Source organism: Octodon degus, unplaced genomic scaffold, assembly GCF_000260255.1.
Source record: "Octodon degus isolate 3935 unplaced genomic scaffold, OctDeg1.0 scaffold00070, whole genome shotgun sequence".
NCBI classification, from domain to species: domain Eukaryota; kingdom Metazoa; phylum Chordata; class Mammalia; order Rodentia; family Octodontidae; genus Octodon; species Octodon degus.
The window spans coordinates 2,362,259-2,379,718 of NW_004524646.1; the positions used below are offsets into that span (position 1 = coordinate 2,362,259).

At 43.8% G+C, this 17,460-nt stretch overlaps 1 protein-coding gene and 1 pseudogene across 1 annotated transcript in view; both read left to right on the forward strand.

Moving 5' to 3' along the window:
• The first annotated feature begins 8,361 nt into the window (after positions 1–8,361).
• LOC105742748 lies at positions 8,362–8,726 on the forward strand (annotated as a pseudogene).
• A 4,448-nt stretch (positions 8,727–13,174) lies between these two features.
• Psmc1 (proteasome 26S subunit, ATPase 1) overlaps positions 13,175–17,460 on the forward strand; it is an 11,885-nt gene continuing 7,599 nt past the window's right edge. Inside the window, 5 exon segments of the mRNA XM_023719599.1 lie at positions 13,175–13,271; positions 15,437–15,561; positions 15,797–15,982; positions 16,170–16,298; positions 17,272–17,368. Coding sequence (XP_023575367.1) covers positions 15,502–15,561; positions 15,797–15,982; positions 16,170–16,298; positions 17,272–17,368 — 472 coding nt within the window. The 5' untranslated portion in view covers positions 13,175–13,271; positions 15,437–15,501.

Here is a 17,460-nt window from a genome sequence, read left to right on the forward strand (position 1 = left end):
TAATAATAATAATAATAGCTAGAGAATTATCTGATGCTAAGAATTGTTTGGAGCACTTTACACTAATCCTCAAGCCATGACTGTATGAAGAAGGAACCACTAAGGTCCCTGTTCACAAATGATAAAACACAGGCCAAAGGAGCCAAATGACAGTTCACTGGTGACAATGCTAGGAAAGAGACCTGCTGGTGGCAGCCGTGTTCTCAGACATGCACTGGCTGCCTATTCATATCTTTTTTATACTTCTTATTCAACCTATACATAAAAGCATGAAAATGGTACATATCGATGGGTACCCTGTGATACTTTGACACATACACGTGTTGTGTAGTGCTTAAATCAGGCAAAGCGCATAGGACTCAGCTGTTCCTCCAACAGGGCTCCACCCTGCTTTCAGCTATAAACTGGTTGACCCACTGGTGAGATCAGGGCTCCCAAGACCCAGCCAACTCTTGAAGCACCAGCTCTGAAGTTGCTGCTCTGGGAATCAAGCCCTCTCTACGTGATTCTTACTTAAATTATTAATAACAGGGAAGAAAGGCAAATGAAAATGGCCAATGTAGTTAATGAGACTGTTCTAATCCATGATGGGGTTTGCCACAAACTGAAGATTTTGTTTAACTCTTTCTAGAATCCAAAATTATAAAAAGAAGAAAAGTTTTCAAGAAAGAGTCTACAGTGAAAAATAAAATTATCCTTCCTTCATAATTTTTCTTTATACAGAAAAAAAATCAGGCAAAGCGCATCTGTCACCACAACAATCATCTCTTTATGGGAAAGCACCTGGAGTCCTTCCTCCTGCTTTCCGAAGTGCACAGCAGGTTACCGCCGTTTCCACACTTCTTGGTCCCAGCCAATGACAACCCAGTGCCACTGGTCAACCCCTCCCTGCCCCTTTCTTCCCCCAACAGAAGTCCAATACCAGAGCTGAGGGTACTGCTCAGTGGCAGAGTGCAGAGTGTGCATGCGGCCCCGACTTTGATGCCAGCATAAAACAAAACAAAACAAAGAACCATCCCAAGAAAATACATCTTGATGGCTTCTTCCAACGCCCCTGAGGACCCTCTGGCCACCAGGAGGTATCTACTCTGCTTAACAGACACCTGCCCAGCGCTCTGGGTCACAAGCCTGGGCATCACTGAAGATGTTTGTTCAAAATGCAGGTGCCCAAAGCAGTCAGGCTCAGGATGCTGTGGTTCGATCCCCTCATCCTCAAGACAAACCAGACCTGCCCTGAAGGCATCCTGCGCCTCCCCCGACCAAAAAAAAAAAAATCCTTCAGGGGGCCTGCCTATCAGCTCAGGTGTTTAAGTGCCTGCTGAAACAAAATGCAGGCGCCAGGGCCCTGCTTTGCCCTGTAACATCGCCATCTCTGCAAGGCAGCCCGGAAGCTGCCTTTTTTTTTTTTTTTTTTTTTTTTTTAGTGTGTGTGTGTGTGTGTGTGTGTGTGTGGTCAGCTCAGCCCACCAGGGGGCGGGGCTGGCTGGCATGTGGTGCTGGGGGATTGAACCGCAGTCCCTGTGCTTTGCCAAGCTTGTTCTAAGTAGGTGCTTTAGACCACTGAGCCATCTCACCAGCCCCTGGCTTTGGTTTTTTAAGATGAGATCTCACTATAGCCCTGATTGGCCTCAACTCTTGGTCTTCTTGCCTCAGATTCCCTAGTGCTGAGATCACAGGGGTGCACCACCTTGCCCAGCTCAGAAGCTGCTCTTCAAGTTTGGAAGAGGTTGCTAAGCAGGACAAGCCCCATCCCCGGTCCTCCTAAGGAGACTTCTGTCCACCTTTGGCCTCCATCCCATCTCATCCACCTTTCCATCTACTTTTACAAAATCCCACTGAACATGAGAAAATAGTGTACTGCCCTTCTCCCCTGGGCTGTTATCCCATTATACAGATGAGAAAACTGAGAATGGGCTGGGTCTTTACTCTTGCCAAAGTCCCACAACTGGAACTGGCCTTGGGTCTGAGAATCCTACCCCTCACTCTGACCCCATATCTCTGCCAGGTTTGGTGACACTTCTCTACTGCTGAACTTTGGCTACACAGGACCCTTCCTCAAGCTAGGTCCTCCACTGAAGCTTTGAACCCTTTTGGCCACTCAATCAATTCAACCAACACTGTGCCTCACTAGATGAGCTCTGTAGTGGCTACTGGCACTGAGGATGCTGGGACTGACTCTGGCCTCCTTGAAGCTGCTGCATCAACCAGGCCAGGGCATCAGGAGACTCTCAGAGTACCTACAACTGGGGTTCCTTAGGACAGGTGACAAGGGGAGAGTGCAAGTGGAGCCAGCCCAACATTAGCAGGAAGAGACATTTGTTACCAGAGCCCCTTGCATACATGGCCTGTCACTCCCAGCAAGCCAGAGCCACGGGGGATATGATGTGAGTCTCTGCCCACATGCCCAAGGTCAGCCATGCAGAAACCCTGCTCTTTTGTCCTTCTCCACCCTCCACCCTCCTACCAGAGCTACCTGTTGACATGACACAGATTACATGGGAGCAGGGGAAGGGTAGCAGTTGACATATGAGGAAACTGAGGCACGGAGTGGCTAGAACAAGGCCTCCTCCAAACATATCCAGATTCTAATCTCTCAAAAGTGCACTTTAGCCTTCATATGAAGAGAGGACGGGAGTTGCAGAGGGAAGCACAGGCAATCATCAGCTGACCTTCAAGAGGGAGAAGGTACGAGAGTGGGCTGAGCTGAATGAGGTCACCAGGGTCCTCGAAAGTGGACGAGTGAGGCCAGAGAAGAGGAGCTGTGACTATAGACGCAGGGTCAGGGAAGGCGACCTTGGCTTTCATGGTAGGAAAAGGTGGCCTCAAGAAAGGCGTGCTGGCAGCCCCTAGAGGCTGCAGACAGCACAGAAGTGGACGCTCTGAAGAGGTCACAGGCCTGAGGTGCTGATTTTAGACCAGGAACATCGGACTGAGACTATAGAGAGCTGTGCTTGTCCTCATCTTGGTCAAGGATGATTATATTTATAATCTCATGGATAAGTTATTGGAATCCTGTCAAGTTAATTCCAATCTACCACTTCCAGTGCAACCCATAGCAAGAACAAAGAAAGTATGTTAATATATATGGGGAGCCGAGGGTCCTAAGTCCAGCCATGGTGATGGCTATCTGGAACAAGGCCTCAACCCAGGGCTAAACCTGCATTTTATTCAGTCATGAAGGAGTGGCTTGAGGATGAATGGCTGAGAATGGCAGGAAGTAGGTGAGTGCTGTGAGCTGGGCGAGGTGCGAGGCCTGCATTTGCCTCTGCAGTATGCAGCGAGAAGGATACCCCGAGAGTAATCTGCATTACACAATTGAGATAGTATTTAATGTTTTGGGGTCCAGTGTTTCATCTCTGATGTGTAATCTTCCAAGCTGCAGGAAGTCATAGCCTCTATCTTGAGGCTTGATGACAGCACGGAGCAGTGGCTCTTCATCTTGTCTTGACCCAGCTCATATTAAAGAACAGCAAAAAAGAAGGGGGTGGTGAATGAAGGCAAGAGACAGGAAAAGGAATGTTGTGGGACTGTCCTGCTTCAAGGTTGTATATGGTGAGATTTTTGGACTTATGTGTAAACATAGAATTATATAATTCTTTATGCCTATTTTTTAAAATATATTCTAATTTTTAAATGTTTTTTCATCATATTTTGTAGGGACTTAAAGTTCAACATATCAATACTTGATGAAAAATACCTGTTCCATGTTATGTCTAAGATGTTTGATATTCACATAGATAGTGAGGTTAAGCTTGACAGCCTAGGTTGTATGGTAATAACAATAAACTTCTCTTCTGGAGGGTTAACAACCTAAGTTTGCAGACCAAAATTAGAGAAAAAGGAGGGCCGCAAGGAAAGCCAACATTTTGGCCCTAGCCTTCCAAGGTCAATTAAGACTCAGGACATATGAGAACTTGTACTGTAACGTCATGTAACTCGGTAGTGCCCCAAATTTTCTGATCAAGGAGATTATGGGGCCAAAGAGGAAAGTGATCGATGACATAGAGTGTGCCTAAGGAGAGTCACATGGAGAGAAAACTTTCTCTCAGGCTTTCACAGAGAGCACATTGGCCAAGCAATGGCCATGACGCATCCACATGGCTGACACTGACGAAGGTTCTACAATCTGAGGTACAGGACCTCAGGATAAATCCTGAGGGGATTTCACTGACCTTCTCAGACCCAAAAGCTACAACTCTTGTTGTATAGGTCCTGCTTTACCTTGGTCTTAACCATATAGCAGAAAAGTATAAAAACGAAGTACAAGAAGTAAAGCCATGGTGTTGTGTTGAGCTGTAGAGGACTCAGGTCAACAATTTCTGACATTGCCAGTGAAGCGGAAGACCCAATACTATTATGAACTACTGGACTCTTTTAGAATATTTTTCTGAGTTAATACACCTATAATATTCAAATAATGGAACTTAACAAATAAAGGGGATGCAAATGAAGGTCCATTTTGTATCTGTGTGTTCAAAATGGTTAGAATAGATATACAGTTACATTCTCTTAATGAACAGGGGAATTTGTTCTAATAGTGTTTGTAAATAGGATATCATGTCCGCATCTTGTACAGCAATTAACCACTAGGAAGAATGTATGCAATGTATTAATTATTGAAACTGTCCTACCAATTTGGTTTGGAACTGTCTCATTGCTGTTTGTTTCTCAGTAAAATTATGGGAAAAAAATTTTTAAATAAATAAATAAAGAACAGCAGATGTAGGTTATCAGGGAAACACGTGTGCTGTGTTCAAAGCCTACCACCAGCAGCTCAGCTAGACCAACATGCATTGCTTAAAGTCAGTTTAAGGGATAAGGAAAAGTCCTAACCAGCTCTGTACCTCCCAACACATGGAAACAGGCTCAAGCACAGCCAAAATTGAGGCAATTGCTGTTCTTTCAAGGGGCACTACCCAGGTGTTCCTCTACATGAGACCTCTTACCTACAGAACCTTAAGAGAATAAACTTGTGTGCTTTCAAGCCACTACACGTGTGCTCAATTCTCACAGCTGCAATAGGGAACCAATATGGCCAATAAGTGACAGAGTCCAGACTCAGGCTGAGGTAGTCTGGTGCCAAATCTGCTCTTCTCTCTACTGGGTTATTGCTTCATCTCCAAGCCCTTTGTTTCCATAGGAAGTTGTGTGTGTTTCTGCCTTCACTACACAGGGGTTCTAGATTCCATCCTAACAGCTCCTACCGCAGGGCCTTGGCACTGCCTGGTCCCTCTATCTGGAAAGTGCTTCTAACTAGCTCACTCCTCATCCTTAAAGGGTTCTGCTCAAGTACTATCCCATTTCACAATAAAATCACCCACGTCTCGCACTACCACATACTTCTTAATTTGTTTAATTTTCTCCACAGTATGTGTTGCCATGTGGCATATATTTTATTTCTATATTTACTTGTCCATTGTAAAATCCACTAGGGAAAGAAATTTTTGCCTACCTGTTTATTCCAATATCCCCAAGCCCTTGAGGGGAGCCTAGAGCTCAGAAATTATTCACTTCATGATTTTTGTTTTGTTTTTTGCTGTACTGGGGATTGAACTCAGGACCTTGCACTTGCCAGGCAAGCACTTATTCTACTGAGCTTTCTCCCCAGCCTGCTCACTTAATGAATTTTGAGGCAGGATAAAGAGGTCTGAACTGGGGCTGGTGAGATGGTTCAGTGGTCTAAAGCACCTACTTAGAACAAGCTTAGCAAAGCACAGGGACAACGGTTCAATCCCCCAGCACCACATGCCAGCCTGCCCCGCGCCCTGGTGGGCTGAGCTGGCCACACACACACACACACACACACACACACAAATAAATAAATAAATAAAATTTTAAAAAAATAAAAAGAGGTCTGAACTAGGCATTGATGGAAGAAGTAGAATACTGAAGTGTGACAAAGGTAAAATGACAAGAGCTGAGGGAGGATGGTGAGGGAGAGACAATGAGAGGTTCTCATTCTCTTCCGCTTGGGTCTCTGTATGGTGTGAGGAGAGAGATTGTATGTGAGGTTGAATGGATCCTTAGGGAAAACACCTAGTTCATTTTGGGTACCTCTAGGACAACATGTATGGTCATGTGTTGCTTACTGACAGAAATGTGCTCTGGGAAGTGTGTCATTGGTGATTTGGGTGGGAATCTCATTGAGCGCACTTACACAAACTAAGGTGGCTGTGATGTCACTATGCTGCTAGGGAGCATACTTTTTTTTTTTTTTTTAATTTGTGTGGTATAGGGTCTCACTATACAGCTCGGACTTGTAGTGATCATCCTGTTTTCAGCCTCTCTGGTGCTGGGATTACAGGCATGGGCCACCACATGCAGTCTCAGTGGCCCATTCAGCACGCCTGGGGGCAGGGTGGTTGAAGCATGTGGCTCCATAGATCAAACCCCGGTCCCTGCTCTTACCTAAGCAGGCACTTAGTCCACGGAGCTATTTCATCAATCCTAGGCAACATACTCTTAAGGGACTGGCACCCTATACTCCATCTGTTGTTGACCAAAACATTACAGGGGCTGGTGAGATGGCTCAGTGGTCTAAAGCACCTACTTAGAACAAGCTTAGTAAATCAGAGGGACCACGGTTCAATCCCCCAGCACCACATGCCAGCCAGCCCCATCCCCTGGTGTGCTGAGCTGGCTACACACACACACACACACACATAAATAAATAAAAATTTTTTTAAGAAAACAAAGCATTACACTACAGGTTTCTATGGATACACATTACAATGGTAGGTCTACAGAGGCATATGAAGAAAAATAGATGTGCACACGTGTGTACACACAATCATTCAAGCACAACCATATGCATAAACACACATATAATTATACAAATTAATAAAACGTATATATTATTGCCAAAGCGTGAGATTCAATGCCATATTTAAATTCCTACAAATGTAAGAGGCTAGTCAAAAAAAAAATTTTTTAAATCACATTAATTCCACATCCAAGAAAGATTCATAACCTCTCCCATTCCTGCTATCCTAAGCCAGAAGGACACCTCCTGGCCAGGTCAGTCTCTGAGAACCGATACAAGATAGAGAACAGAAAAGCTAAGCATATTTACATCATGAGAGAGGAAGCAGAGGGTGGGAAGGCTGCTGGGCACTCGGCACTAAGAAAAGTCGGAAGTTGTAAGTGGGAAAGAGGGAGAGCTCCAGGGATGGCTGTCACTGGTGGAGAGGATCAAGAATGTCAGCCACAGGATGAAAGGAGATGAGCAGGTGGCCACACAGGAAGGAGCTGCCACCTGCGGCCCGTCCTCTGGGATTTAAATCTTACATTTTGGTCATCACCATTTTGAATGTGGTGGCATCTTAGGAGCCCCATACATAGTTCATTGGTCTACACAGACCACCTGGTCATCCTGTGCAATGCTGGGATGGCCTTCAGCATCTGCCAAGGGGTGTCTGCCTTTCTCCTGTCTTACCAGTAGATCACAGGCACCATACAGACCAGATGCCAGATATGTGTAGGAGGAATTCTTGGTAACTCACAACTTGAAGCTAAATCAATGAACTAACACAGTTCCAGGTGAGCATGGTGGCACATGCCTGTAATCCCAGCAGTCTGGGAGATTGGGGCAGGAGGATTTCACGTTGCAGTCCATCCTGGGCAACTTACTGAGATTCAGTCAAAAAACAAAAAAAAGCTGGGAATGTAGCTCAGTGGAGGCTCTGAGTTCAATCCACAGGGACCACAAAAGACAAACAACCAAACAAAACAGCTCTATATTCTTTTCTTGTATAGATCACCTCTCAAGGCCTCATTACTTCTACTTTTAGAACCAACCAAGTAGACTGGGCATGGGGGTACATGCCTATAATCTCAGCTCTTGGGAGGCTGTAAACAGGTGGATCACTACGAGTCTGATCTAGTAGTGAGACCCTGAACAACCTGTAGACCCTAAAATACAAAAAGAAAAGAGAAGAAAAAATAGATCCAACCAACCACAAAGCAATAAGAACTTTTCTCCATGGCTGAAGGCCCTGTCCTAGGACTTTTCCTGCCCCTCTTATCTACAGCCATGATTTATGTTTCTTCACCCCAAAATTTCATCGTAATATACCCTGCCTCTTCAGTCTGGTGGGCGTCTTCCAACTGATACCTGTACAAGTAGCTAGGCCAACAGAGAACTTACCTTAGGATTGGTCCTTTCCCCATTGGCCATCGTCCTAAACTGAAACCTATTTTTTTCAAAAAGGTCTTGGTCTCAAAAGTCTGATTTAACAAGTGTTTTAGCGGTGGTGGACAGGAAGGAGTGTGTGTGCTGTGTGTGAAACAAGTGAAATCTTTTTAGTGTTTCACAACAAAAATCCCTAAATTAGTCTCTCTGATCATCCCGCTGCTGTCAAGATGGTGCCACAGAAAGACAAGAAGCCTCAGAGGTCATCCTGGCAGTTTAATTTGAACCTGATCCAGTAGTACATGGAAATCTTGATTCTGGAAATTTTGAACGGTTTCTGAGGGAGAAGGTTAAAGTCAATGGAAAAACTGGAAACCTTGGGAATGTTGCTCACACTGAATGGTTCAAGACTAAGATCACAGTTGTTTCCGAGAAACAGTTCTCTAAGAGGTATTTGAAATATCTTACCAAGAAGTATCTTAAAAAGAATAATCTTCGTGACTGGCTTCGCGTGGTTGCGGATGACGAAGAGACTTAGGAACTCCGAGGCTTCCAGATTAGTCACGGCGAAGATGGGTCAGAGTCTGAGGACTAAGTGGTTGCCACTTATGGGGCTTTGCTTTTTCATAAAACAAATGAAGTATATGTGAGAAAGAAGCATCAGAAATGGCCTTTTAGTTTATGGATGAATAAAAACATTGCATTCTTAAAATAAAATAAAATCCCTAAATTCATTGCAGCATTTGAGCACCTGCTGACACAGAAAGGATCGCATCACTGAATCCTGGTGGATATAGAAGGTGGCGATCTTTACCAACTAATTCAAGATGAGGAATTTTAGAACGTTTGACACAGTTAACGGAGACAACTCGTTACAGACACCCTCGAGTGTGCAAGTTCATTCCAGAGTGTGCAAGTTCATTCCAGAGAACAAGAACACGTTTGGGCAATGATGTACGTCAACTTAGCAGTTCCGAGTGCCCTTCCAGTTTTGGGGGCTGTCATTTCTTTCCAGTTATGATTTTAACACAATGTAAATATTTTTATTTTACATCGCAAATGTTTCCTTTGGTTGACAGTGAAACTCATTAAGTCATTGGCAAAACTTAATGAGATCGTTAAATTTTTTTCAACTACAACATTGCTAAGATTCACATCACGAGTTACAACGCGGTGCCAACCGAACAGCACGATCACTTTGCGCACAAGTTCATCCGTGCAGATTTGATCCCTTTCGACTACCGTAGTATTCGTCACAACTTCCGCCACCGACTTGCCTCGGTGGGAAGTGCACTTCCGGCAGCGGTGCCTAGAGCGGCCGAGGCAAGATGGTGAGTGACTAAGGTTTTCGGCCGCTGGTCGCGGTACCAAGTGGTCAGAACAGCCCGAGGCAAGAGAACTGGGCGGCTGTCGGAGGAAGTCCGTCCGCTCTCTCCCCTCCCCTGGGCCCGGCGAGCCGAGGCTCCCGGAGACGACGCTCAGGTCCGACCAGCTGGCCTGGCGGGTCTCGGCGCGCAGGTCCCCGGGCGGGCGGCGGAGAGCCGGCCACCTGGCTAGCTTTGCTGCTCCGCCGACCTGGGCGTCGCAGACCGGCGCGGGCGCCTCCCCGAGGAACCGGGCAGGCGTGTTCTGAGCGGCCGGAGCGGAGGGGACTCGCGCGGGCCGAGGCGGACGCTTTAGGACCGCCAGCGCTGGGTGTTGGTGGCCTTGGCACTTGGCGTAGAACAGCCGGCGTTTACTCATCAGCTCGCTACGCAGTCGGGCGCTTGCGTTGCTCTGCCTTTTTGGTAGGGTCTGTTCTGGGCAACTGGGGCTCGGCGGTGGGGAGCAGGCTGGGTGGCCTGCCTGCCTTCGTGGCGCTTCCTTTGGGGAGAGCAGGTGGACAGTAGACAGGTGTGTGGCGGAGAGCAGGGTAGGGCTGGGCCGCCCGCCCGCCCGCCGTTGCCGCGGCTGTTTTAGAGGAGGGGATGAGGTGGGGAGGGTAGCTGTTTTGGGTAAGGTATCATGGGGACCCTTGAGAATGAAAATTGAATAGGGCCCTAAATTGCGGGGGTAACTCGTGCAAACGTAGAGGGAAACCTGGGCCGGGCAGAAGGGCCAGCAAGTGCAAAGGACCAGAGATGGGGCTGTGAGCAGCCCGAGAGCGTGTGTAGCAAGAAGGTCAGGCCACGTACTGCCACTGCGGGGTAGTATTCCGAGTTCGTGGCCGGTTTTTTGCTACATTTTGTCGTTCGTTATTCCTACTGAAGTATCCTCATCTCGTTAAAGAGGGTAGCTGTGGTGGAACATGAACTCTGTCGGTGTTTTCTAATAGAAAGGTATCTAGGTTCTGTGGACCAGCGGACCTGACTGTTCCTGGCTCCATGTCAGACAAACTTTGTGGCAGTACAAGTTACTTGACCTATCAGGGTCTTGATTTCATTATTTGTGAACTGGAGGTGATGATAGTAATGTTCAGGTTTGATAAGCGTTAACTAGGATGGGACGATACTCCGAATGTTTATTAGCACACAACTTGTGCATAGTAGGGGGCTATGTGAGACCAAGAAACAAGGCAAATGTCCAAGAGATGGAGTTTGGGATGAATTCTGGCTTCCTATTGAAGCCAGACTTGCAGGATCTTGGAAAAAGGCACGGTGTAAATCTAGAAAGGTTAAGGTTAACCAGTTTGGCAAGGACCAGGTATTGCAAACTGAAGAATTTGCATGTTACCCCGTAAAGACCAGGGAGCAGGTCACTTTGTGTTTTGATTTGCTTGTTTTGTTCTTTAGTTTTTTAATGTAGTGTCACTGTGTAGCCCAGGCTGGCCTTGAGCTCACAGCAGTCCTCTTGGCTCCGCCTCCTGAGTGCTGAAATTACAGGGCTATCCTACTGTGCGCAGCTAGCTGTTTGTTTTAGAAAGTAATGAATAGCTGGATTGGTGAGAAGAGAAACTGGACCCAGAGATGTCAGATGGCAGGTGTATATCCAAATAAGAGATGACAACCCTGTCCAAAAAGAGATTGGGGAGATGGAGAGTAGAGAGACAGGTAAAAGAGAGTGAAGAATGGAACCAGAATGGGTTTGGATGGTTTTGTACCCAGCCTAATAATAATTGAAATTCTGACTCTACCCTTCCTTATTTCACGAGTAATAATACATTGGAGAAAACTTAATTCATGTAATTGGTAAGTGGTTTGCATGTGTGACTTCATTTTCAGCAACAGGAGCTAGTTTTTTGTTGCTGTTCACTGAAGGACACCAGAGCTCAAGGACATGACCTGATTTATCCAAAGCCACATAGCCTATAGAGATAGAGCCAGAATTCAAACTTGGATTCATCTTAATTCCACAGCCTGTGTTCACAGGCTTGTTGTAGTTCCTCACCTATGAAAGAAGAAATAATGAACTGCACCTTAGGAAGTATGGAAATAAGGAGACAATGAAATACAAAATTAATGAGATAGTGCAGAGTTGGGCTAACGGTAAGGATCTCTTCAGCATTAGCTGCCCCACTCACTGACACGTTTCCTAAGGAGATACAAGTAATTATTAAAGGCCTGTAACTTGGACAGCCTACTTCAGCATAACTGTGTTATCTAGAACCTCCCTATACCCTTGATTGCCTTCTTGAGAACTAAAGCACAAAGGTTTTGGGGAGTTGTGTGTGTGTATGTGTGTGTGTGTTTTTTGAGAATCTTGCAGGTGATGAAATGCATTTGCCATTGACTCTTGGGTAACCAAGGTTGTGGTTGTGTGTTCTTGATAACAAAGCTGCTGTTACATTAATTTTAAAGGTGCATATGTGAAAGTGACCTGAAGGGACTGAGCATCCCCTCTTGATTAGTTCAGTATTCCTCATGTTTAAAATGACACTAAGGTTTGTTTGGACTGTGTCATGAATTGTCCAGTGTATCTGTTTTACAAGCAGAAATCCCACTGAGCTTTTTATAAATTCTTACACCTTAAGTTGATTTAGCTTTTCAGATTGAGAAGAAAGTCCTCCCTGTGAGCTTCACCTTGTCTTCAGAAAATAAGTTGTTCTTTTGGATCTTGTTGTGATCTTCCAAAAGAGTAAATGATTATTGAGTATGTACAGTGACAGTTCTCACAACTTAATTTCTTGAAATAAACTAGTAGCCTCAGTCTTGGCAGTTTTATGTTAAGGAATGTCAGGCTTTGTACCTCCTACTCAGGAGGGGATATTCTTAGAACCCCAGCCTCCTTAGTTGTGTCTACTTCATAATAGAGCTGTTGTTGATCCTCAGATGTAATCAGTTATATGTAATCTCTACTACACAAAATGCATACATTAGCTGAAGGTACCTCTGAAGTTTCATAAGCATTGAAGTGAGGGGAATATGTTTGTGTTTCAGAATTATAGGATAGTATGATGGGTATTCTTTTGAAGTCACTATTCTGATTTTATATTTGTGCCTTTTTTTTTTCTTCTTTCTTTCAGGGTCAAAGTCAGAGTGGTGGCCATGGTCCTGGAGGTGGTAAGAAGGATGATAAGGTGAGTAAGAAACCAGATATGTACTGCATTATTGAGCAGTGTACTGCATTATAGGTATCAGTTGGGTTCTTTGAAAAGTCAAGAATTTTAAAATGCGAAGTGTTTCAGTAGTTACTTACCTAGCATGCCTGTAGATAGTACACCCATTTTGTGTTTTTTAAATCAGACAGGTATTTATGAGATAATGATTTTTAGGTGAGTAAGAGGATTAACACTACAGAAGTTTTAACGTAAATTGCCTATAACTTTACAGTTTAATATCGTGAAGTGTGCGAAATTGCCTTGCATTAAACTTCTGACATATAACAGTTCTGACTTCTGTACCTTACTGGAATAATCTGTTCATTGTCATCCAGTAACATCAAAAGATTATTTTTATTTATTAAAATTGTAGGATTGTGAAACTTAGTTGTTGTTTTTTAAGGTAGTATTTTAATATCATTCTAAAAGATAGGGAAAATCCTGTCACCCAGAAATAGGTAGCGATGTTGTAGAAAGAAATTTGTGTTTTTTGACTTCTATATTGCTTTTTTTCTTAAAATCTCAAGGATAAGAAAAAGAAATATGAACCTCCTGTACCAACTAGAGTGGGGAAAAAGAAGAAGAAAACAAAAGGACCAGATGCTGCCAGCAAACTGCCACTGGGTAATGATACAGTTCTTTCTTGCCAGGGAAAACCACTTCTACACATCTGGCATAGTCTACAAGGAGACATGGGAATAGGAAAGTGGTTAGCGCTCTAGCTTTTTCACTTTAAAAAATAGCATTAATTTTCTTTACATAGCCAGCTTTTAGTGTATTAAAAATACAATTTTAGATTACAGATCTTAGGTTGAATTTGAGTAACTCAAACACTGCATGAAATAAAATGTATTAAAATTAAATATTTAAATCCTTTGATGCCTTAAAATTTTCAGTGGCTGCCTGCTGAACATAAAATGACAGCTTTCCTGACTCAGCTCACTCTCCATGCTCAGCCCTGCTGCCCCCCTTTGCCTGTTGGTCACACTCCCTGTCCTTTTGAGTCTTCTGTATCCCAGCCCTTTGTCCTCACTTTTTCCTCTGCTTAAACTGTTCTTCCATGGGTCCTTCCCATGAGTGCCTGCTTCTCTTCCCTCAAGGTTTCAACACAAATACTGTCCCTGCCCTCATTGAGAAATGTCTCTCTCTCACAGGAGGACAACTAATTTTTAACATACTGCTCAGTTCTGTACTTGCAGTCGTATTGGTTGATACTAATTTTGACCCATGCTGTGTCCGTCATGACTTTGCTCTAGAAAACTTCCTGAGAGGTGGGCCCATGGGCAACCCATTCTGGATCACTCCTGTCTCTCAGGAGCTATTCCCCCACTCCTATTCCTCATTCCTTTTCTCTAATTTACTTACTCTTACCTTTAAAAAAAAAAAAAAAAAAAAAAAAAAAGTGACTTAGTTGAGAATGAAAGGGAGCAGGTACAGTGATGCATTCTGTGTTCCCAGCTACTTGGGAGGCTGCACGTGAGGACTGCAAGCTCAGTGCCAGCCTGGGAAAACTTACATGGTGTCTTAGAATTTTTTAAAAAGCAGCTGGGGACATAGGTCAGTGGTATGGTGCTTGCCTCACATGCAAAAGGAGTCAAATAGTAAAACCAACAGTCAGTAAAGAGAGTCAGCTATTAGTCTACTATCATGAGTCAGTGTGGTCCTAGTACATACAGAGACAGGTCACCAGTACAGAACAGGAAACCCAAAGAAAGTCAAGTTGTATGGATATGTAATATATATGGAGGGGGACACTGCAGTTTTGTGGGGAATGGGATGCGTTATTTAATATAAATAATTGCCACTTTTTAATTTCTATCCAGAGAAAATTAAATTAGATCACTTGCCTCTGGCCAGATGGATTACAGATGTATATATGAGAAAAAACTCAAATAAATAAAAATTGAGGAATATATTTAACTTTAGCAGCTTTTTAAAGTTAGAAAACGTATGGGACCAGGGATATAGCTCACTGACATAAGCACCTGCTTGCCAAGTGAAGGTCCCAAGTTCAATCCCTGGTACCACAGAAAGAAGGAAAGACAGACAGACAGACAGACACACACACTCTCTCTCTCTCTCTCTCTCTCTCTCTCTCTCTCTCTCTCTCTCTCAGTCAGTCAGTCAGTCAGTCAGTCAGTCAGTTAGAAAATGTGGAAACCATAAGAAAAAGTTGACAAATTTGTCTGTGTGAATGAGAAAAATCTTCTGTAGCACAGGACTTCAAATCCAAAAGAAACAAAGTATAGAAAAAATGTTTGCCACATGTGATGGTGGTTGATGTCCCTGCTGCTGTAAAGTTCTGCCAGTGGATGAGTATGTGCGTAGCTAGTATGCAACAGTGTATGCTAACTGAGCAGGAATTCTCTTATTTTGTATCCATGGGAAAAATAAACCAAACTGTTTTTTGTGTCATTGGGTTTTTTGCCTTAGTGAAAGCAGTGAACATGTCTCTTCTTGCTGGCTCTTTGGTCATGACTATTATGAGTACAGAGTTCCTCTCTGTTTTTTTATCTGGGCACTTGCTTATTGAGGTTAACAAACTGTGAACTTTTCACAATCTTTTTTTTTTTTTTTTTTTTGATACAGGCTCTTATTTTGTAGCCCAGGGAGGCCTCAAATCTGGCAACCATCCTGCCTTGGCCTCCCAAGTGCTGGGACTATAGGGATGCATCATCATACCCAGTTTAAAATCTTAAAATGAATTTAATTTAAAAACCTTGATTTTTTTTTTCATAATTCAAGCTTTAAGTTCCAAGTTCCAAGTGTGATACCTTATGTAATTTCAGTGACACCTCACACTCAGTGCCGATTAAAACTACTCAAGTTAGACAGAATTAAAGACTATCTTCTCATGGAGGAAGAATTTATTAGAAATCAGGAACAAATGAAACCATTAGAAGAAAAGCAAGAGGTAAGTGCAGAAGGTACTGTAATTTTTTATTTATTTTTTTTTTTTAACAAATTCAATTCTATTTAGAACTCAAAACTGTCAACAGTGAGATTCAAATCCCATTCAGGCTTGTACAAAGCCTCACTAGCTACCTTTTGAAAGCATTAGTTGCTTGGTAAACATACTAAACTATTAGGTAGGATCATCCACCTTTCAGGTCTAATGTACTTTTCCTTCACGGTGTGTTCATGTATAGGAGGAAAGGTCAAAGGTAGATGATCTGAGGGGGACCCCAATGTCAGTAGGAACCTTGGAAGAGATCATTGATGACAATCATGCCATCGTGTCTACATCTGTGGGCTCAGAACACTACGTCAGCATCCTTTCATTTGTGGACAAGGATCTGCTGGAACCCGGCTGCTCAGTCCTACTCAACCACAAAGTGAGTTGCTAGCCTCCAGGGAAACCTGTGGGAGTTGGTTCTTTCACTTAGCTCTGTCCACCTGTCCTATGATGTGGAGCACCAGAGTCTTCTGGAGCATAGCAAGATGCTGTAAATGGTGTGCTTCATTATAAACAGATTGAGGTGCCCTTGTGTTCCTCTGTTAAAGCTTGGTGTTCCTTGTTAGGTGCATGCTGTGATTGGGGTGCTGATGGATGACACAGATCCTCTGGTCACAGTGATGAAGGTGGAAAAGGCCCCCCAGGAAACCTATGCTGACATTGGTGGGTTGGACAACCAAATCCAGGAAATAAAGGTACAGCTGGGAAACAGTTCTAGGGTTTTATATTGGTTTATAGTTTTTTGTTTTGTTTTCTAATGTATTTAGTACAGGGTCTCACTACACAAATGAGACTTGTAGTGATCCTCCTGTTTTCACCCTCCCAAGTCCTAGGATTACAGGCATGTGCCACCATGCTCAGTCTCATGTATTGTGGTTTCTTATTGCTGTCCCATGAAAAGTACTTTGGTCTTGGTTTGGTTCCTTTTCCTCATTGATCAGACCAATGACTGACTCAGCTTGCTTGTTGTAGTTTGTGTTAAAACTGAGCTAGGTACTAGAAATGACAAGTGTGTGATAGTTCTTGCAGCAGCAACAGCAACACTTCACTACTTTTTATATGTAAAGTTTAAAGAGTTGTCTGTGTGAAGACATTATGTGTCCAGTTCAGGTCTGGATATCTGGAAACAAAAGGTGTTGTATGAAGGTAGCACGTTTATCTGCTCACCTTCACAGCGATAAATCTAGAACATAATCACAGCTTCTGTCTCTGATTTAACACATTCCTTCTGGCTTGACTCATGAGTGGCTGATCCATGCATGACCATCTCATGGGGCAGCATGGGACAGACCATCGGGTTATACACACTACACAGTGAGCATTCATGGTCGTTCACAGCTGCCTAGCAGTGAGATGTATGAATGACAGCTCCAGTGGGAATATGATAAATGAAAAGGGTGAGTTTTCTCTTTTTTTACGTCACTTTTGCTCAGGAGTAGCTTGAATAAATGTTGCTCAAAGCTGACTTTTACTGGAAAGTAAAAGTGACATTGAGTGTAACGAGATGGCTGCTACAAGTTCAAGTGGGACCTAGTATGTCCGTGGTGCTAATAACTGTCATTGTAAGAAGGAAGATTTTCCCTTAATTTTGTTGATATTCTCATGATGTAGAACCCTGCTAATAATTTAAGAAAGCCTTTCATTTTTACTGAGTGTTTTTTTCTATAGGAATCTGTGGAGCTTCCTCTCACCCATCCTGAATACTATGAAGAGATGGGTATAAAGCCCCCTAAGGGGGTCATTCTCTATGGTCCACCTGGCACAGGTATGCTCTGTTTGACACTCTGCAGGCACTCAACCCATATCCTGAGCAGCCTCATCCACTAGTTAGAATTACTAAAGAGTTCACGGAGGACA